This window comes from Notamacropus eugenii, chromosome 3, assembly GCF_028372415.1.
Source record: "Notamacropus eugenii isolate mMacEug1 chromosome 3, mMacEug1.pri_v2, whole genome shotgun sequence".
Lineage (NCBI taxonomy): Eukaryota > Metazoa > Chordata > Mammalia > Diprotodontia > Macropodidae > Notamacropus > Notamacropus eugenii.
The window spans coordinates 221,709,563-221,732,363 of record NC_092874.1 but is presented as its reverse complement, the minus strand read 5'-3'; the positions used below and the strand labels follow the sequence as shown (position 1 = coordinate 221,732,363).

Sequence of the window (22,801 nt, the reverse complement as noted above, 5' to 3'; positions counted from 1 at the left end):
CACAGAGTCTGAACCGGAAGAGCTCCCATGGCCCGGCTTCTCCGAGGAGATGGAGGCAGGCAGGACAGGGACCCCTGGGGAGTGCTGGAACGTCCCGGAGGACTGGGTTCGGGATCCCCAGCCTTCTGCATCTTCCCTGGCCTCAGCTTTAAGTTCTCTCACTGCTCAAAATCTGGGGAGATACTTAAGAAGTGTAACATGGCGAAATCTGGGGGTGAGATTAACTTAGAGGTGGTGTGGGCCTGGAAGGACAGGCATTTTTTCAGATATAACGGGCTGCCTGCAGTGGCTTTCCCACAGGCGCCGCCAGGGGGCGCTCCCCGTCCCCTGGTGGGAGGAGACGGGGGTGGGGTAAGACGAGCTGGAAAGGCCTTTTGTCCTGCGATTGGCTAAAACTCTAGTCAATCAGCTACGAGAGGTGGGACGATCTGTCCAATGACCGAGGGAGGGAGGTGGATCTCGTATGAATGGGTGGTGAGCGGAGCCAGGCTTAGAGTAGAGCGGTAGGGAGACTGAGTCTAGACTGAAGTGGGTGGGAGAGAGGAAGGGGAGGGCAGGGAAGGCGTAGGAAGGGTGGCGGGGCCTCGCGCGGACGGATGCGGTGCTGGGCTCCGGCGGGGAGCCCCGGGAGGCTGCGCGTCTGAGCGCGAGCCCGGAGCCTCGAGCCGCTCGCGCCCCTCCTCCGCCTGCCCCCTCGCGCCCCCGCTTCTCCTCCTCCCCCAGCCCGCCGGGAGCCTCTCGGTGCCCCGCCCGGGCTCCTCAACCTGAAGGGAGCGAAGCCGCCCCCCTCGCGTCCACCCCGCGCGGGACCGGGCTGAGGAGACGGCGGCGACGGCGTGGGACGCGGGGCACCCGAGCGCCCGGGGCTGAGGATCCGCGGTCGAGTGCCGGGAGCCGGGGGCTCCGCCGGGATGGGCAACATGGGGAGCGCCGAGGCCGGGCCGGGAGAGCCGACCGCGGTGCCGCTGCTGCTGCCCCCGGGCAAGATGCCGATGCCGGAGCCGTGCGAGCTGGAGGAGAGGTTCACCCTGGTGCTGGTGAGACCCACAAACCCCCCGGCTCCGGCCCTCCGAGGAGAGTCCCCGTCCTGCAGTATCCCTGCACCTCCCGCCCTCATCCCGCTTCCCGGGGCGCCCGGGAGGGGGGTCCCGCTTGCGGCCCTTGGCTTCCAACCTCCGCCCGAGCCCTGAGGGTCCTCCTCCATCCCTGACTGCTGGGGACCCAAGGGAGAAGTGGGGGCACCTCTCCCTCCCCACCCCGGGCTCCCCAGATAGCCTCCCCTTCAGCAGCCTCGATCTTTTCTTCTCCCCCGCCTCCCTTTGCCGCCCCCACGCTCCTTCCATCACATCCTTAGGCTTTTACTCAGTTAAGTTCAACCAACTTTTATTATTCACCCATTTTGTGAGAGTCTCCCTGCTCCAGGCAGATGCAAAGAAAAGAAAAAAATAGAAAAGCTAGATTCCCTTGGACCCAAGAAGCTTCCTTCCCCTACCCCCCAATTTGGGTTGGGGTATGGAGAAGCCCAGTCCCCAGTCCACTTTTCTGGATGATTTGGGTCGGTCCGCTGGATGGTAACATGGAGGTTTTCTCCCAATTTGAGGGAGGAAATAGAATGGATGGTATTGCTTGGGCATGTGGGAGAGTGGAATGAGGAAAGATGCCATTCTGCCTACAATCGTTCTAACTTTTTAGCAGTTTTGTGCCCAAAAGACTGTGCATGTGGACAGACTTAGACTTTTCCAATCGAAACAGCTCCAACATACATTCCTCTTTTTCTTTCTTCTCTTAGGCCAGTTTTTTTTTTCTTCTGTATTTATTTTCAGTACTATTGTAGAGATACAAATGAACAGAATAGACAGAGCAGAAATTGGGATTCTACCCTAGTGGTTGCTCCAGTTCCTGAAGGCTCTCTGAATTAGAAGGCCATTAGGAAGGGACTGGAAGCTAGATTCAGGTTCAACATGGAGCAGTGAAAATGTTTGAAAAGTGAACTGGATGATGGAGCAGTTACTAATGGAAGCAGGAGATAGGTTGAAGGGGAAGTAGGTTCTAGTTCCCCTGGGGTCCTAGCTCCGGGGCAGCACTAAATCATGTTTTTGATGGTCCTTCTGGGCAGACCTTGACCATGAGTGACAAACTGTTGAGTTAGCAGCCTTCTTGAATACCATCTGGCTTGAAATAGGGACGTTAAATCTGGTGATTTACAGTGGAGCATCCAGTTGTTCAGAAGAATTGGGTTAGCTTGACTTGGATGAAAATATAACATCAGTCTATTTGGTACCGGAGCCAGACCAAAGAAGGCCCAGCCCATTCCTGTGGGGAAACAATATATGTAGAATTGAACTACTTCATCTCCCTATCTTTTACATTAAAAAAGTGGCGTGAGAGTACTGGCACTACCTTGCTATACTCGCTGATACTCCTTATTCCTCCCCCCCTTCAACCCTCTTCCACAACCCCTGTTTCCATAAGCCAGTGGGATGACTAAGTAATTACTAATGTCCTGTGGCCATCTCAGAGAAGGAGAGACAGACTTCATACCCTGAGAACAAGAGCCCAACTGTTGGGGGAAAGAATGGGAGGGAATTTGAGCTGTTGGATGCCTGGAAACCCCTACTATGCTGAAATAGGGTACTACCCAGAGCAGGGAAATTGAAATTCAAGGAACCCAATACATAACTTTAAAAACTGGGGGAGAAGGATGGACTTTACTAGATTAGGACAATGCTGTTAAGAAAGTGACCATCTGATTCAACCTCTTCATTTTTACATGTGAGGAAACTGAGTGGTCCACTGTTACCCATAATCTCCAGCTACTTTATGGAAGAGCTAGAACCAAAACTCAAGTTTTAAAATTACATTCCAGTGTTCTTTGTAATATATTCTTCTGCTCGGCATATACAGATTTCAGCAAGGCTTTTGTCAAAATTTTGATATGTCTGTGGACAAAAGAGAGAAATGCAGGTTGCATGATATTTAGTTAGTTGAATTCATAGCAGATTTGAGCAGCATTATCCAAGGTCGTATTGATAAATGTATCTCATCTTGGAGGGACTCTATACAGTCAAATTAGAGAAGAGCAACCAAAATTGTTAAAGGACTTGAAACTTATGTCATGTAAAGAACAATGGAAGGAAATAGGGTTATTTAGCCAGGAGAAGATTTGGGGCAAATAGGATAGCTGTATCTAAATATTTTAAAAATTTGTCATGTGGACATTGGGATATGGAGATTATAATTATTCTCTATAGTTCCAGAGGGAAGATTTTAGAGTCAGACTCCTGGTTCAATATAACTTCCTAATAGAACTGTCTAAAAATCGGATAGTGAGTGTATAGTATAGTGAGTTATATAGTATAGTGAGTTCCCTGTAACTCTTTAAGTGTTCAGCTAATAGATGTCCACTTGTCAGGGCTGTTGTAGGGATTTCTGTATTAGATAGGATGCTGGATTGACTGTGAAAAAGACAGGAGAATCAAGATTTAGTCTGTAACTAACTGCTTTGTACAAATTGTTAGTATTGGACTAGATCAGGGGTTCCTTACCTGGGGTCCTGGAACTTAGAAATTTTTTTTTATAATGATATAATTGGTTTCCTTTGGAATCCTGTGTATTTTATTTTATACATTTAAAAACATTATTCTGGGAAGGGGACTGTAGACTTCACTAGATTGCCAGAGGGGTCCATAACTCAAATAAAAATTCTTGGATTAGATTTTCTCTTGAGTACTATGTATTGCTGTAATTCTATAGATGTCCTCTAAAATTCCTTAGTTCTTTAACCTAGGGAAAGGAGTGGTTGTTGTCAAGGGATAGTCATTTGCCTGAGAAGAGTATGGCATTTTTCTCAACCTTACTAGACCAGAAAAATAGTAATTTCCTGGGGTTTTGGATTCTCCTTTCAACTGGAGTTCTCAGAGGTTCCCTCTTGGGGGCTGGCGGTAGAGAGCTTTAATAATTGTTCTAAAATAGGAAAATTAAGATGTAAAGTGGTAAGTCATTAGGTGATAGAACCTGTAGAACAGAGCTGGAATCCATTCTCAGGAGTCCTGGTGTGCCACCTCACTCTAATCCTTAACAGACATTGCTGAGTGAGAGTTAGTTGTTTGTGGTTGTTGGCTCTGGAATCTCTGTAGATACATCCTCCTTAGTCTTTTTTAAAGTATATTTTTTATTCTAAACTTAAGCATTAAAAAACCTGTCAATTCCCATATATAAAGTAGAACGGAGAGGATTTCCTGTGAAGCCACAAGTATTGCATACATCTTGCTTTTAAAAAATGTATGTATTCGACTTTTATTTTTGAAGCTGCCCTGGGTTTCTTTTTGAACTTCTTTCTGTTATCATCTGATCACTAAAAAATGTTTCATTAGCCCTCTTTTTTTGGAAAAAGGGAAAAAAAAAGCCCTTTTAGCAAATAAGTATGATCAAACATAGACTGTGTCAAAAAACATGTCTTATTCCAAACTTGAGTTCATCACCTCCATCAAGAAGTATCATGCTCATCATCTTTCCTTGGGATTGATCAATGTATTGATTAGAGTTAAATCTATCAAAGTTTTTCTTTACAGTATTGTTCTTTTATAAATTGTTTTCTTGTTCATGCTCACTTGATTCTCTATCAGTTTATTCATGAGTTTTCCCAGGCATTTCTGAAACTGCCCCTTTGATGGGCATCCCCTTACTTTCCAGTTCTTTCTTATAACAAAAAGTATTGCTATAAATTTGATACAGATGAGTCTTCTTTTCTTGATCTCACTGAGGTATAAGTCTAGTAGTAATATCACAGGGTCAGAGGGTCAGTAACTTTTTGGGTATAGTTTCAAATTGCTATTCATAATGGACATAGCTCCATCAGCAGTGAATGCATTAGTGCCATCTTCCCTTTTTTAGTCATCTTTGCCAATCTGATGTGAAGTGGAACTTCATAGTTGTTTTAATTTATATTTGTCTTCTTAGAGATAATTTGGAGCATATTTTTCCTCTTATTTTTGATAGCTTGCCAATTTTCTTTTGAGAATTCCTATTCATATTTGTCTATCAGGGAATCAATTCTATTTTGGATAGCAGTCAAACTTTTTATCAGAGAAACTTGCTTTAAAGATGTTTTGTCAATTATTTTTCATCTAATTTTAACTTATTGCTTTTGCTTGTGCAGAATCTTTTCATTTTTATGTAATCAGAATCTTTCATTTTATCTACTTTGATCCTTTCTATTGCTTGTTTGATCAAGAACCTCTTCGTCCATTAACATTCACTAACAGGCTTCTAAAGAGTACTGAGAAAAGGTGTCTCAACCTTGCTTCTTTATTTGGTCAGTTTCTTTGGGAATCATTTGACTTGAGAAGAGGGTTTTTGGTGGATAGGGGGAGTTGTTTTCTGTGGTATCTCTGAGGTCACTTATGTTCCCTAAAAGGAAGCTTTTTTTACTCAGAAATCTAAGTGAAACCACTTAACTTATTACTTAATGTCAACCCCTGCTTCCTGTCCCAGTCTCTTCCCTTTGCTGGGGAAATGGAGCTGTTTGGTTTGAGGTATCTGCCATCCTAGGTCCTAGACTAGACTATTAAAAATATCCTTGTGGTGGGAAGCAAGAACCAGCGCAGGTTCTAAACCAAAGTATCCCTTCTGTAAAGGTTTAGGGGTGGTAGGAAAGAATGTGACATAATAGCTGAATGCTGGACTTGGGGTCAGTAAAATCTGGGTTCAGATTCTATCTCAGATCCTCATTAGCTATGTAATCATTGGCTAGTCACTTAGCTTTTCTGGATCTAAATTTTTCTCATCTGAAAATAAGGTTGTACTTGATGACCTTTGAGGTTCCTCTCCAAATCTAAATCTTTGGTTTTGTAATTCTTTCTAGCTCAGATAGATGATTCTGACTGACCCTGTGAGTCAGTAAGGAGAGTTAAGTAGGAGAAACTGATATAGGAAGAACTATTTTTAAGGGTTAACCTATCTTAATAGTCTGATATCACACAACCTCCTTACTCGCATTTTGAACAACACCTCCCCATTGTGTGTACTGATCTGTTGAATGTTCAGTCATTGAACATTGTATAACAGGGTATGGGTGTGGTTTTTTGGCCCTTTCTGAGCCTTTTCTTGTCCCAGAAGGAGAGCCATTCTGGGCTCCCAAGTTTAAGAGTCTTGATTCCAGCTGGAACAATCTGACACTGTCCTAGTCCAGATTTTGTTCATCATTGAGGATTCTATAATATTAGTACAAAGAATATTAGTACAAAGTACAAATCACTTTGGAGCGTTTTCCACTTTTACTAAATGCATTTCAGACTTGAACTTGAATCTGAAAACCCTGAAACCAGATAAAGACCTAGCACTGTTGCTATCAGGAAGATTCATGAGACAGAATTGGGGAGTAGACTTGCCAAGACCCTAGCAAGGTCTTTGTTGGTTGAGATCAGATGACCTCTCAAAAGAAAAGAAAGCAATGCGGCTGTTACTACTATGTTCGTATAACTTTTAGTACTGAAGGAGACCTTACACATCATCTAGTTCAATTTTCTCATTTTATGGATGAGGACACTGAGACAAAAAGATATTCTAACTCTTCCTTGGATGATCCATTTAATGGTAGAGATGGGAGTAGAAGAGAGGTCTCCAGATTCCCGGTCCAGTGTTCTTTCTCATGCACTATGCATACTACTACCTTTTGGTTGGCCAGAGTGGGAGTCATAAGGGCTGGAGAACAAAAACCTCTACTCAGCTAGAAAGAACCTGGGATAAGGATCAGTTTCCAAATCTGCATTTTGAAAATTTCCTATGGTTGATTGAGATAATGCATAGTGAGAGAAGGACTTTGACAACATCTTATTATAAAGGATCCCCTTTCTGGCCACAGACCTCACAAGGAAGTACCTTAGACTTCAGAGAAAGTCCTCCTATTCCTTTAATTTACAAGTCTGATACAACTTTAGGCTTTAGTCAAGAGTTTTTAGATCATGCAGTGCAATGGAATGGTATTAATAGAGGTAGACATCTTCCTGTTATTTGCAAATTTTTTTGCTCAGTATTGTATTTTTGACTGAGGTAGAGGGGTTTCTGTCCAGTAGGAACTATCCAAAGTTATTCTTCCCTGCCCTCCCCCTCCCCCCCATCTCCAACAAAGCCTTTTCTAAATCCATGGAAATTTCCATCATACATCTTGTCTTTGCTTTTCCTTGTGAAGAAAAAATTTGTTTTAGCCTCTGAACACTTGGGGTGAGTATACTGGACTCTAGCCCAGGCTGTCCAGGTGAGCTGCAGTTTCATAGCCCCCCTTCCCCCTCAGGAAAAAAAAAAAACACCACAGCTGGTGGGAAAAGGAACTTATCTTGGCAGAAAGACCTAATCCTTTCAGTGTAGTGACAAAGGAAGCTGAGGTGGAGAGGAAATTAGATTGCAGATATCTTCCTCTGTTCCATAGAGTTGCCAGGAGAGGACTCTGCTTTTGGAAAGGCAGAGTCAACTGTCACCCTCCAGAATGACAATGGAAGTAACAGACCTAGGGACAGGAATTGGAATCTGATTAATTGTGAGTTTTACTGTATTGGGCAAAGCTTAGCATTTCTTGGTTATTACTTTTAGTTTTCCAGAAACTTTGTATCCAAAATCAAATGAATCAGGGTCAGAGGAAAACAAGAGCATCATTCCAGTTTGGAAGTGAGAAAAGGGAGAATCCTTGTCTTCTGGGATGAAAGAGGACTGTGTCTGTACAACTTCCCTGTGATAATATAATAAAACTGACATTTGCATCATATTTCACACACCTTCATAACTCTACAGAGGGAGGTACTGCATCTACTGTTACCCAGTTTTCCACATGAAGAAACTGAGTCATAGAGTGATTTGGCCTGGATCATAAAGTGAAATCTGTGTCTTCCTGACTCTAGACCCAGTCCGTGATCCAACTATTCTATTGCTGCCCCTTTGCCATGTTCTGTCTTTCTGCCTATCGCCTGCGTACCAAATGAGGGGTGATGTTAAGGATTTTTGAAGCTGTGGCCTATGGAGAGGAGATACGGATTTGGGAATAAAGCCAGTCAGAGGGAATCAGAATTTCAGAGGATTATTTTCAGTTCTTTTTTTGGTTCCCTCAGACAAGCCATTTCTGAACGGCCCACTTTGCTTGCTTGCTGTGATTGAGGTGCAGAATAGCTTGAAGGGAGGGGGTGGTGACTGCTTTGATTCAGGTCTTACATTTTCATTTTATTTTTATCTTCTTGATATGTTTTGTTTTTACATCACCTTCATTCAAGAGGAAAGAGAAGGGGAGAATAGGAACTCTGGGTGAATGGTTTTTATTAGAATATATTATTTAAAAAATGTTGGTAAAGAGTGAGGCAGTATCCTATCTGAGAGAGTAGGTGGAGATGTGAGAGGTTAGTAACATTTATTAACCACCTACTATGTGCCATGAACTGGGTTAAATTCTAGGGGTCTAAAGAATGGTAACAGTTAGTTTCTGCCCTGAAGGAGCTCACAGTCTAATGGGGGAGACAATGTGGAAATAACTATGTACAAACACAGTATAAACAGGATAAGCTGGAAACCATCAGTAGACGGAGGCCGCTAGTATTAAGAGGAGTCGAGAAAGGCTTCCTGTAGAAGGTGAGATTTTAGCTGACACTTGAAGGAAACTCAGGAAACCAAGAGGAAGAGATGAAGAGGGAGAGCATTGCAGACATGGGGTTCAGCCAGTGAAAATGCAAAAGTGGACAGATAAAGTTTCTTGCACAAGAAACAGCAAGAAGGTCATTGGCTCAAAGAATTCTTGGGTGGGTGGGTAGGGTGCATGGAAGTTTGAGGAGAAAAAAGAATGTTTGAAAAAACCATGTAAGGAGTGGTTTAGAGAATCAGTTCAGGAGTAGTGAAAGAATAACCTTGTTGTAGTGGAGACTTAGTTGAGCTTAGATGACATGCATTTGAAGTGGACCCAGTCAACAAGATTCCTTCATTTCAGATCAGTAGCATATGAGTAGATGCTCATCACTGTGAGTTATCCCTTATAGCAAGGATTTAAAAAGTGCAAAAGAACAGTTAATCAAAAGGAACAGTGTATAACTACATAAGATATTTTTGTGTGAGTATATAAAATATCCTTTACTCAATCAGTGAAGGATAGGTTAGGGGAAAGAGGGTAATGTAAATTATTATGGTTTTGGAGGAAAGATGTTCTTTGCAGTTCCTTCCTGTTTCACTTCCCCTGCTTCAGATCCTGGGGAAAATTTATTAGCATATACAAAGCGCTCTGAGATCCTTAAAAAGGTATGTATTTGTGAGGTGATACTCTAGGGAGAGATATTTATATTGATTCTGCAGCTGGGAGAAGGAGTCAGACTGAGGTGACTCAGTGATGGTTCACATCCTTAAGCCCAGAGGTTTACAGGTTTGTTTTGTTTTGGGGGTGTGTGTGTATGTGTGTATGTGTGTATGTGTGTTTGTGTGTGTTTGTCATGCAATCAAAAATCTGCTCTAGAAAGAAATGAAACTTGTTTGTGGCAGCTGCTTTAGAGCTTTTCATTGGCCTGATAAGCTCCCTTTCCTAGCTTTGTTTGGGCCTGCCTTTCCCAACTCAGTACTCCCAGATTCTGTATTTCTGGAGACTTAAAAAAACCTCTTCTTTACACCCTGCCCTGCTTGAAAATGAAGAAAGGATAGGTACAATACTTGCATCCTTGTTTCTTTGTATTTTCCCAGTTCACCAATACACCTTTATCCTCACATGTTCATGGTCCTTAACTTCAGGTTTGGCTTGTATGTTAGGTTCCAGACTTCTCAATCAAGGGGAAGATGTAAGGGTAAGCTAGATAGCTTGCTGGTTCAGCGGATAGAGTGCTGAGCCTGGGGGTCAGGAAGACCTGAATTCAAATTTCAAATTTGAGTTCAGATCCAGCCTGTCACATGTGTGCATATGTGTTCACGCATGCGCACACACACACACACGCCTGTGTGACTTTGGGCAAGTCACTTAACCTCTGTTTGTCTCAGTTTCCTCAACTGTAAAATGGGGCTAATAACAAAATCTACCTCGAAGGGTTGTTGTGAGGATCATATGAGATGATAATTGTATAGTGCTTAGAGCACAGTAGGCACTGTATTATTCTCTTATTCTCTTTCCTCCCCTCTTCCTATCCCTATTACTTGTGTTGGGAGCAGCTAGAAGAAGGTGGTGCAGTGGGTCAGGAGGACCTGAGTTCAAATCTCATCTCAGACACTTGACATTCCCTAGCTGTGTGACCTTGGGCAAGTCATTTAACCCCAATTGTCTCATCCTGGGTCATCTCCAGTCATCCTGATGAATATCTGGTCACTGGATTCAGATGGCTCTGGAGGAGAAGTGAGGCTGGTGACCTGCACAGCCCACCCTCACTCAAAACAAAGTCAAGTGCAAGTCATGTCATTATTTCTCTGATGGCATGGTCTTCTTTGGCAACGGATGAACACACACACTTGTGTTGACTTGGTTTGCCATTGACAGTGATAATTTTAGAGTCATAAGGGAATCTTAGAAATCATCTTTTCCAACTCTCCTAATGTTACAGATGAGGCAACAGACACTCAGAAACTGAGTGACTTGTCCAAGATCACACAATGGATTAATAGCGTGCACTACAGCACTTCTTAAACTGTGTGTTGCAACCCCATAGTTTAAGAAGTGCTGAAGGGGTAATGAGTGAAAAACGTTTAAGAAGCCTTGCACTAGAACATAAAATCTCTTTAGTCTTACTCTGCTCCTCTTTCCACAATGCCACAATGCTTCCAGCAAAAATACTACATACTTGGTAGGAGTTGTTTCTTATTTGTAATAAAGAAAAAAAAGGTTATTCTGTTTTTCTGGAGGAAATTGTTGGAGAAATCCAGTGACTTTAGATAGACTAGGTCAAGGTTCTTGGTCTCCTTGCATCCTGGATCCCTTTGTCAGTGTCTGTCAGGGGAAAGCCTATGGATTCCTTCTCAGAATTATGTTTTTAAATGCATAATAAAATACATAGGGTGACAAAGAAAATCAATTACAATGAAATACAGTTATCAGAATTTATTTGTAAAAATTAAACTTATGGATTCCAGACTAATCCTATAGATTAGAGGTGTCAAAATTACAGCCTGTGTCTGGAGTGTGGCCCAAACCAGGTTAAAATGTAAATTGGGAAATGTTTAACAAAATAAATAAAAATATAGTATAACATAGATGATGTTAGTTTGTGGTTTTCTAAGTCAATATGTGGCCTGCAGGGAATCTGTTTCTATTTGAATTTTACCTCACTGGACTGAAGGAACTGAGAATCAGAGCCGTGTGAGGGAGGCTAGGTGAAAGGGATAGCTTAAACTCTAATATGATTGTAGGATCTTTATAGTACATAAAATGCTGATGGTACAAACAAATGTGAACTTCTCAGTGTACATAGCACAAAGAAGAAAAGAAAAAGAAAAAACTGAATCTTTATTACATATAACTTGTTTTTAAAAAGTATACACACACACAGTAGTACCCATATTGCTTTGTTTATCTGAGTCCCTTTCTGAACTTCTGCTCTTTTCTATTTTTAAAATGTTTCATTGACATTCTTTCCTTCTTTTTTTCCTGCATCACTATTACTATCTCTTTTCTCTCCAAATAAAAGTCCTTCTTCATAACAAAAAAAGCATAATCAGAGAAAACAAATCCATACATTGGCTGTAGCTGAAAATGTATGTCTCATTCTGCATCTCTAGTCTATCATATCTTCGTCAAGCACGCTTTATCAATCTTCTGGAATCGTGATTAATCAGAATTCTTAATTCTTTCACAGTTTTTTTTTTACATTTTTGCAGCCATTATAGAAATTATTCTTCTTCCTTCATTTTGAATCAGTTCATATACAGCTTCCTATGTTTCTCTGAATCCATCCCTTTTGTCATTTTTTTCACAATGCAGTAATACTCCATTATGATCGTATTTGTTCAGCCATTACCAGTTGATTGCGAAGTTTCCAATTCCCTTGTTTTCAATTCTTTGCTGCAACAATAACAAGAAATTCTATAAACATTTTTGTATACATGTATCCTTTTATTCTTCGTTTGATCTTTTAAGGGCTGACTTTTGGGCTATAGTTTCAGATTGCTTGCCAGAATGTTTCAACCACTTTAAGTTCTACTTGTAGTGCACTAGGGTGCCCATGTTCACACAGCCTTCCAATAATTGTCATTTTCTTTTTTTGTTATCTTTGCCAATGTGATGGGTATGAATTCATATCTTTTGAACCTTATGACTTAACATTGACTAACTAGACATCTTAGGTGCTATCTTTATCCTAAGTGGTCCAAAGGCATCACTTAGTTAGAGAAAGGAGCTGAGGTAGTATTGATAAGTAGGTAGAATTTGGTGTGACTCCCTTTTTGGGGTGGGACACATTTTTCTCTCATGGGTAGGTGTTACAGGTAGGAATTTCAGTTGATTTTCTCTGGTACAGTGAGATGCTCAGCCACAAATTTCACAAACTTAGAGGATATATAGCACAGCTTTCTAAATTCTTCCTCCTTCCAAAGGTATGTGCGTAAGGTATTGTTATATATTGCTCTGCAAAGGCCTCATCCTATGGGTGCTTGCTGGCCTGGGTTATTTTCCTGAGGTGAGCTTCTCTATTAAGCTGCATATCTGTCTGAGTGTAGCCTGACCCAATTTGCATTCTACCACAGTCTTTACCTCCTTACCTTTGGATCTCAGCATCTAGGTGGGTAGGATCAGTAATTCTGGCAGATATTGATGGGGTTTCAAGAATTGTCAAGTATTATTAAATCCTATATATGCATGAGTGAATGCCAAAATATGTCAAAATATAAGTCCAATAGACTATGAAGTCATTGACTGAGATAGAAATGGCCACTGGAAATGTCAGTCACAGGCTTGATATGGCTTGACATCCTTATATAAAATGCCTGTTGTTTGTGGCCAGTTCTAGAGAACTGATTGGCATTTAGGATGCACTCTCAAGGCTACCGACTTAGTGTTCTCTAGACTCATAGGCTGTCTCTCAGGATCCTTTGACCCAGACTTCTTTTGCCTCTTGTCCAGTCACACAGATTAGAGGGTAAGGAAGACAAGTAACTGGGCCATCCTTTCCTCTTCTTCCTTCATGTAGTCTTTCTTGCCAAGTAGGGTAACAGTACTCTTCTTTCCCTGCGAAAGTCAACGATTTTGTCGACCCTTTGCAGGGCTAGACTGAAGTGAGTCTGGATCTGCTCAAACCAAAGTTGGGTGTTGCAGTACGAGTGGGAAGAGAATTGAAACCTAAGGTTCTGTTCAGGAGGTCTTTAGTTTGGCTTTCAGGAAGGACAATTCTCAAGTTAGGTTCAGCTAATGCTGGCTGGCCTGGAGATGAAAAATAGGTTAGTCCATGAGGTAAAATGTGTGCTAACGATCTCTTCTCCACCACCTCATCCCAGGGACTCTTTTTGAGGCATTTCAGAGGGCCCTCATGGGGATGACCTGTGAGCTGGTTTTGTGAGTGATTATACAATCCTTCCCTTCTACTTATATGGGGCTCTCCCAGATAATTATAATTGTTAGTCTCAGAGCCAGTAATCAGGGGCCATTTGCCCTTCCTCTTGTCTCCTAACCCACAGGTTCCCCTAGGGTAAGACTTCCTGTTCTCTAACATGCTAAGGCCTAGACCTGATTGAACTCGAGTACCAGCTCCTGCTCTAGCTTTCTTTGTAGCTTTTTAGCTCTCGACACGGAGGCATCATGGGCATGGTGTTTTTATTGCATGGACATGGTGTTTTTATTGCATGGACATGGTGTTTTTATTGCCCAGAACTCCCCTTGGGACAACATCTCTTTTTCTTTTATTGCATTACTAGAAATTTGTTCTGGGGTTTCTTTGGCCAGGTTGCCTTCACCATCATGATATGCTGTTCAGTATTCCACCATGTCCTGAACCCCAGGGGTGTCCTTTAGAAACAAATGAGGCCTTAGGTAGCATAACTCTTGCCAGGAGGCCCTGGATCTTTTCAACCCCATGGTGAAGGTTGGGATTTACAGTCATATCTGGGAATTTTCATAAATCTAGCCCCACTATTCTAATTTCTAAAGGAAAGCTGTTTTTTTTAATGGAACTAATCTAATTTCAGGGAGAAAAATCTCCCTTTTTGAGCCATTGAATTACTAGTGATACCTCTGAGTATTGGAACAAGGTCAGGATGTACATATAGCTTGTTTGTACCTAGTTGTTTGTATGTTGTCTTTGCTGTTCCATGAAATACACGTCATCTCATCTTTTGACATTTTCTCTGTCTTTTCCCCATACCTGGAATGCTTTCCTTTCTCTGCTCAGACTGTTGACCACCTTGGCTTCCTTTAAGTCCCCACTAAAATCCCACCTTTTACAGGAAGCCTTCCCTAACCCCTCTTAATTCCTCTTATATTGATTTCCTATTTATCCGGTAGATAGCTTGCTTTGTATATAATTGTTTGCATGTTGTCTCTCCCATTAGATTGTGAGCTCCTCCAGGCAGAGACTGTCTTTGTATCCTGAGTTCTTAGCATAGTGCCTGACACAGAGTAACTACTTGATAACTGTTTATTGACTGGATCATCTGTTGAGGCTGTATTAATTTGGTGTGCTCAATTTGAAGAGGCACCACAGAATATTAGCATGCTCGTGTATTTAAATTCTCCAGTTTAACATGACTTGTACTAATGTTGTTGGGATCAGTAGAGAAATCTCTTTACTGGATTGTGTTGTAATTCACTTTGCAGTTGGTCCCATTCTCTGGTGGCGGGGTACTCTGCCATCACTCTCCCTCCCTCCCTGGCTTGGTGCCTTTCCAACTCAATCAATTACTTGGTACTATTGACTGGGAAGGCTTCTTCAAAGTCCTTTACAACCTAGCTCTCTCATACCCTTCCAGGCATCTTACACTTTATTCCCTGCCTTATACTCTTTCGTCCAGTGATAGTGGCCCTCATGCTGTCCCATGATAAAGACATTCCATCTTTTGACATTTTCTCTGACTACCTCCTGTCTCTTGCAATGCTCTCCCACCTCATTACTGCTTCCTGCTTCCTTTAAGTTCCAACTAAAATCGCATTTTCTGCAGGAAGCTTTTCCTAACCCTTCTTAATTCTAGTGCTTTCCCTCTCTTATTTACTTATTTATTCAGCTTGTTTGTACATATTTGCTTGCTTGTTGTCTCCCCCATCAGAGGCGGGTAAGTGATGTAGTGGATAGGTCTGTCGGTAAGTGTGGCTAACCTTTTGCCTCCAACTCCTCTGGAGTTGGTGGTGCTGTATCTCTTCCTAGGACTTTTCCTTCCAGGTTTTGTTTGTAGACTTGATGAGCCATGCTTCTTAGTCTCACTCATGGGATTTATCTCTTATGGTCCATAATTTTTGGGTACCTGGATAGCAGAGACCCATGGCAGACCATCTCAGCACTTGAAGGTGTTTCTTCCTGTTGCTGCCCCTCTAGAACCATGAGGCCATTGTACCAGGACCTTCTCAGGGATAACAATCTGCTGTGAGACGGAATTTTATTCTGGGAAATCATCTTTATCTGCAGTAGATATGGTTGTAGTTACAGGAAGATATCTATAGAGTATAGCTCCCCAGGGTTTTCTTCTCTACAAAGACACTAAAGGACCACAAAAACAGGAGAGACCACACTTATTCAAGAGGGTCCCATGTTCCTCACTGTCACTGCAGATAGAGTAGGTAGGGTAGTCCTTGAGGGATGCCTCTCCCTGTTAGGTGATTGCTTACCATAGCCACACCTGTGTCCTGGGGCATCTACCTGAAGAGTTGCTTGTTAATTTGAGCTGTGTTTCTGTAGTGACCTGACCCAGTTTCCGACATGCTACAGTAGGTATTCCCTATAGGAGATATAGAACCCTTAAGAAAAACCTAGCTTGATTCTCATGGAAACTACAAAGAAGCAGTCTTTTTAGCCTTTGAATCCATTTTGGTCTTTTGGTCTTTTCTTCTTCTGTTTTAAAAAATCCATTCCTGCTTCACTCATCATGAAAATGACTGTGGGGTGGTTTCTCTTTGAGCCTTACTTGTCTGAATCTCATGTTTATACGCTTTAGAACAATTTCACTTCATACTGAGTGAAATTCACAGATTTCATCTCTTTTGGGAAAGAATGTCACTGCTCCAAATAGTTGAGACCCTTGACAGACCCTCCACCCTCCAATTTTTAAGAACTTAAAAAAATTAATAAGTATTTGTTTTCTCTCCTTCCTGTTTGTCAGGGGGGTAGGGGAAGGAGGGAGAAAAATGAAATCTTGTGACAAATAAGCGAAGTCAAGCACATTGGCCATGTCTAAAAATGCATTTTCTCTCTTAGTCTATATTTACAGTACCTCATTTCCATGTTGGAAGGCGAGTAGCATGCTTCATCATTTGTATTCTAGAAGAGTGATTGGTCATTAAGTTGATCAGATTTTTGAGGTATTTTAATACTGGTTCTGCTCATTACATTCTGAACTAGTTCATATGGTGACTTTCCCTTTTAAGGGGAGAGAAGTAGCCATTGAGCAACTCGCCTGTGTCCAAGAATCACTTCTAACCGTCCCTCAAAACCAGGGATAAAAATGCAGAAAACCAAAAAGGAAATAATATGTTTTTCAGTACTCATTGGGAGACAACAATCCAGAGGATTCTGACGTCACCAGAAAGGGTCTAGTCCGTCTTGACATACTTGATGGAGAAAATTGAGACACAGATCAAATTTATCTTGCTTTTGTTAACTTTTACATATTATAGTTCTGCCAAGATTGTTTGTCTGGAGTGCTTCCTGGTCTAGAAACAAAATGTACCTAAAAATTAGTCTTAGTTTTGCAGACAGTCATACCCAAATTTAAATAATTAAAATGTAATGTTATGGTAGAGCATCATATCTCAGTATTCTTTCTCTTGTGTAGGTCAAGGAGTGGAACAATGTCCAATTACCTATTTGTTCCTTTCTACTGACTTTGCTTTTTGACTTGGAACCAAATGTTTGGAATAGAAGGAACAGGTTACAAATTTCTCTTTGTCCCAAAGCAGAAAGGGATACATCCATAGAGAACTTGGAGAAAGATAGTTTCCAAATCTTACCATGTCAGTTTGACTCCATTCCTTCAATACATGTTAAACACTTCTTGTGTACTACTGAAGCAGAGAAGTAGGAGATATGATCCCTGGACTGAAGGAACTTTAAATCTAGTTAGACAAAAATGTATACATTGTATATGACTGGAGAACCAAAACCACTGTGTGATATTGTACATTGTACAATGTATGGTCCTGTCATGTGCAGAGGAAAGACAAAATAAAAGAAGGAATGTGTCAGGGAGGCCTTCTGAAGGACAAAGGACATGGATTGTCAGAGAGAAGAGGGATGACCAGTCCTTTTAGCTTGAGATGCTGCATGAGCAGAGCAGTGGTGGGAATAAACAAGGTGCATGAAGAAGACAGAGTGCTAGCTTGGTTGGAGCATAAGCATCTTCAGTGAGATGAGGTTGGTCAGATATGAAAATTACAGTGTTTTACTAAGGTTTTACTTGACCTAAATGGTGGCAGCAGGTAGCTACAGCAAGTACTTAAACTAATCCCTGTCCAAATTTTCCAAGGGCACAAGATTTAGTTGGCAAAAAGTGCTGAAATTTGAAGTAGTGTTATGATTAGGTCCTATGACTAAGAGAATGCCCTGTGCTTTAGAAAGTACTGCCTTACAACAACACTATGAGGTGGGTAGGACAAACATTATTATTCCCATTTTATAAATGAGAAAACTGAGGCCCAGAGTTAAATTACTAAAGGTAATACTGTTCTTGTCAGAGCTGGGGCTTGAAGTCTTGCCAAGTCCATTGCTTTTTCCATCATATTGTATTGCCTTTCATGGAAAAATTTGAGTGATGTTGCAATTGGGATGAAGGTTTTGCCAGTGGTCTCAGAATGATTGTCTTCCCATGCGTGGTGCTGTGGAGATTCTACACTGGTTCTCACTGGACCCAGTTTTGGGTAACTGCTTCCTGGGCCTCAGGAGGTTCAGCTTTGTGCTGAGCTGCTCATGCTTCTGCTTCTGCTTCTGCTACTCAAAGGGCAGAGCAGAAACTAGCCTGGCTCCAGGATTTGCCATTCCGGCTCCCCAGCCTTACCCTATAATTTTGTGGTTTGGCTGGTTACAAAAATAAAAAGTGCAACCTGTAACTAAAGTAGAGTGGGTTCAGCTGAGAGGGAGCTTTTAATTTGCAGAAGTTTAGGGCTGTATTTAACTGGATGGAAAACGTGTCTTCTCTCTAGGCAAAGTGACTGCTTCTATTTTCTTTCTCATACCTGGTTAGGGCCCTGGGGAGAGCCAACACCAGTTGGTTTGTCAGGAGGAGGATTGAGGGAGTCAGGAAAGAGATTTTGGGAAATTACCAGACCTGCATAGATAGGTCAGACTGGGTGTCACAGAAAGAACTTGATGCCCTCAGCTTAAATACCATTTGGTCTCCAGATTGAGGAGCCCATGCTGGAGATTTTCATGGGAGCTTTGATGATCAAGATGAGAAAAAGAGAAAGAAGAAGTACTAGAGAGGGTTGCATGGTTTGTGGATCCTAAATACCACATGGGCAATACTATTTGAAGGAGCTTAACATGGCAGTCCTTCAGAACTGTGTGGTGGGTCGCATTAGCAAAAGCACCTTGCTTGGGCTTAGGCCTTGTTTCCGTATGTCATCTGGGCCCTTTGTTGTCAGTTCCCAGGCTGATGATTTTCAGTTGCCAATAATGTTTGTAGGATGTTGATTAGCTGCAAACAGGTACCAGTTTTTCAAAGGTTTGTTAAGACTAATTATTTCTTTTTTAAAAAGATTCAATACACAAAACTTTTCCATATTAAAAAAAAACCAGAAAAGGTGATTATATATGAAACTATGCATGTAGTACGTTATTTTTTTAAAAGATTCTAACAAATTCAGCACATTAGTTTTAAGGCTCTTACTTCTCTTCACTCCCCTCTAAACTTCCTTCTTTTCCCTGAATTTAAAAAAATATTATACCCTTTGATATTCTTTTAAGTATCATTATCACTAATACTTTTACTTCCCCCTATAAAAAAACCCTGAATGCTACCTTGTTAGAGATAAGCATAATCAAGGAAGACAAATGCCATACATTGACCATGTCTAAAAATGTATGGCACAAGAGTGGACCATCGCTGCTCTGTCAGGAGATGGGGAAGCATGCTTATCTAGTTGTCATAGTTGGTCATATCATTTGTAAGGTAATGACAGTTATGGGGAAGTCTGTGTTCTCTTCCAATGGGATGCTACAGTGAGCTATGGTCAACATCACACTGTGCTAGATGTGGGGCCTCATCTCAGGTGTGTGAAACACCCCAAATCTCTGGATTTGGGCTCAGTCCTCCAATTGCTCTAAGCTCTCAGAGAGACTATCACCACATGGTTACGTTTAGGCTTCTAGTGGTTACCCTTTTGAAGGGTAAATACTTCCCCTGTTTACCAGGGTAGTTCTTGAGCCCCCCTGCTGCCTTCACTTCTCACTAGGTTCCCCTCAGGCTGTTCCCCTCTTGCTCTTCTGACTCTGTCTTGCTGTGGTAATTATAGTTCAGTGACTTCATTAAGACCCTTCTGCCTCTCAGCAGTTTACTTTTTAGAGTCACAACTCCTTAAATTTCTTCTAGCTAATTGACAATCTTTTCAATTATACCTGTCTCCAAATGTTTATATGATTTCTCACATTTTTAACTTTTATACTCCATTAATCAAAGAACGGTTAGTTGCATGCAAATCAGATGAGGTCCCTACCCTTTATGTCTCCTCTCAAGTCTCCACAATGCTGTTTGTCTCTTGAAACTGTTTCTTTCTTCACATTCGCATTTCTCTAGTTTCTAAAAAAAATAAGATATTTTTCTGCCTCCTTATATTTTCTGCCTCACACAAATGAAAAAGGCCTTAAAGAGATAATGTACTTTAAATATTAATCAGAATTCTTAAGTATTTCAGAGTGGTATTTTTTTTTTTTTAGTGTTACAGTCTTTGTTTAGATCCTTCTCTTGTTTCTGTTCAGTTATTCTGCCTCAGTTCATAAAAATGTACCCGAATTTCTTTAAATCCTTTTGTCATTTCTTATAGCATGGAAATTTCCATTACTTTCCACTATATTTGCACATACATATATATATATATATATATATATATATATGTATATATATATATATATATATATATATATATATACCATAATTTGTTCAGTCTTTACCCAATTGATACTTTGATAATATATAGGTAAATATATGTTATCAGTATTTATGATATATAGAACACCCATTTTATTTCCAGTTCATTACTATAATAAAAAATGCTGCTGTAAACATTTTTATACATGTGGATCCTTTTACCCTTTAAAAAAAAGATCTCTTTGGGGTATATGCGTGTTAGTGATATTGCTGGGTCAAAGGATATGCATAATGCCTTTTTGAGGTATAATTTTTATTCTTGTAATTCTCTCCATCCCATTCTTTGGTCAAGAACTCTTCTCCTATCAATAGTTGGGAAAAGTATCTCTTCTGCACCTCTGATTTGTTTATGATATGACCTTTTCATATGCCCAGGTCATACTTCCATTTGGAACTTTTTGTGGTATATGAGATGAGATGTTTATCTAATTTAAATGTAATTTCTGCCAGACTGTTTTCTGATTTTCCCGGCAGTTTTGTTGAATAAAGGGCAGTGCCAAGCGCTATGCTAAGCACTTTGCCTGGATTATCTCATTTGATGATCTCATTTGAAAAAGTAAGTTTCTAACTTGGCAGTTGGGCTTATCCAACATTATGTCTCTATGTTCTTTTATTTCTGGATCTTGTGTACCTAATCTGTTCCACTGGTCAACTTTTCTGCTTTTTAACCAGTAACAAATAGCTTTGATGATTTCTGATTTACACAGTGTGGTTTTAGATCTGGTACTGCTAGACCCCTTGTCTTCCTCCTATTGTTAATTCCCATGAGATTCTTGAACTTTTATTCCTCCAGATGAATTTTGTTATTTTTTTCTAATGCTATAAAGTAACCCTTTGGTAATTGGTGTGTTTCTGAATTTGTAAATTAGTTTAAATACGATGATCATTTTTATCATATTGCCACTACGCAACCACAAACTCTCCAGAAACATGTCTTATTTTATTTTATTTCGGTAAAAAAGACACACTTTGTGTGTCTTAATAGGTGGACTTCCAGATGTTTTACATATTCTTTAGTTATTTTGAATGAAATTCCTTTTGTCCATTGCTTTTTGATGGGTTTTGTTAGTATAAAAAGACTGAATATTTTTGTTGGTTTATTTTCTATCCTATTCTTTTGCTTATTGTTTCAATTAATTTTTAATTGAATGATATTGTTCTCTAAGTCAACCATCTTTATCTGCAAAAAGCAATAATTTGGTTTCTTCTTTGTCTATATTTTTTCTCTCAATTTCTTTTTCTAATTACTGTAGCTAGGTTTTCTGGAACTATATAAAATAATAGTGGAAATAGTGGAACTTGGTGCTTTATCCTTGATCTTATTGGAAAAGTTCCTGGTATTTCTCCATTATTGATAATGTTAGCTCTTTGTTTTAGATAGATACTGTGTAGCATATTAAGAATAAACTCATTTATTGCTCTACTTTTTAATATTTTTACTTAGTGGGTGTTGCATTTTCTCAAAAAATTTTTCCTCATAGATTGACATAACCTTGTGAGTTTTGCTTTTTTTTATTAACGTCATCCATTATGATAATATTGAGCCAGCTCCACATTCCTGATGCTAAATCCATCCTAGTCATTGTGAATAATTCTTTTAATATGTTGTTCCTTTGCTGTATTCCATTTAGTATTTTAATATTGATATTCATCAAGCATATTGGTCCATAATTTTCTTTCTTTTTAGTCCCCCATTATAACCTACTCTTCAGAGTTAAAGTTTGCTGTCCTTGTGTCTGTTTCCCCCTTGAATCTATCTTTGACTCTATATCTAAACCTCTCTCTCTCTCCCCTTTACCACATCTATCTTACTGTTGAGCTTAGCGTCTTTCTACACCAAACGTGTGTGCATGTGTATGTGTGCTTACTCCTCTTTATGGTTCAGATAAAAGTGGGCTTCACGAGGTGCCCACTGTCTCTGTGCCACTCTCCATGTTTGTATGTTTCTTGTGTGTCACAGTTATAAGAAATAGCAAGTTGCTCCCCCTTCTTAGTGTATTCTTTTCCCTCTACCTTTTCTTTTTATTTCCCTACAACCATAAAAATAGAACAAAACCATTCCCAGGCCCTGTGCTTGTTTTTCTTAATACTTAGAATAAGAATAAGAATAGCATTTACATATTGAATTCAAGTTTGTAAAGCACTTTACATATTCCCTTAACTGATCCTTAAAGCATCCCAGGGAGGTAGGTGCTATTATTATTGTTACAGTTTTACACATAAAGAAACTGAGTCTCAGACAAGTTAAGTGACTTTCCTGGGGTCACACAGCTAATCAGCATCGGAGGCAAGATTTGACCTTATTTTCTTGACTCCAAGTCCTGCGTTTATCCCCTACTCTACCTTGTTGCCTATTAACTCGCCATGTAACCCTTGAAGAGGGGGAGCTTCTTAAGGGATGCTTGTCTCTTCTCCTCCATTAGAGTGTAAGCAGTTCATCATATTTAATTCTTTCTGATTCCTCAACTGTATTTACCTTTCTAGGTTTCTCTGGTCTCCTCAATTTACATTTCAATATTTCTGCTCAGCTCCAATGTTTTCATTAGAAAAATTTGGAAGTCTCAATCTATTCTATTTGAAGGTTCATTTT

The 22,801-nt window shown here is 40.5% G+C and overlaps 1 protein-coding gene across 2 annotated transcripts in view; it reads left to right on the top strand.

The window, feature by feature from the left end:
- The first annotated feature begins 545 nt into the window (after positions 1 to 545).
- Positions 546 to 22,801, top strand: part of FMNL3 (formin like 3) — an 80,676-nt gene continuing 58,420 nt past the window's right edge. For both annotated transcript variants that reach the window (XM_072654615.1, XM_072654614.1), the window contains exon 1: positions 546 to 1,037. In XM_072654615.1, the coding sequence (XP_072510716.1) occupies positions 912 to 1,037 (126 nt within the window). In that variant the 5' untranslated portion in view covers positions 546 to 911. The remainder of the gene's footprint in view (positions 1,038 to 22,801) is intronic.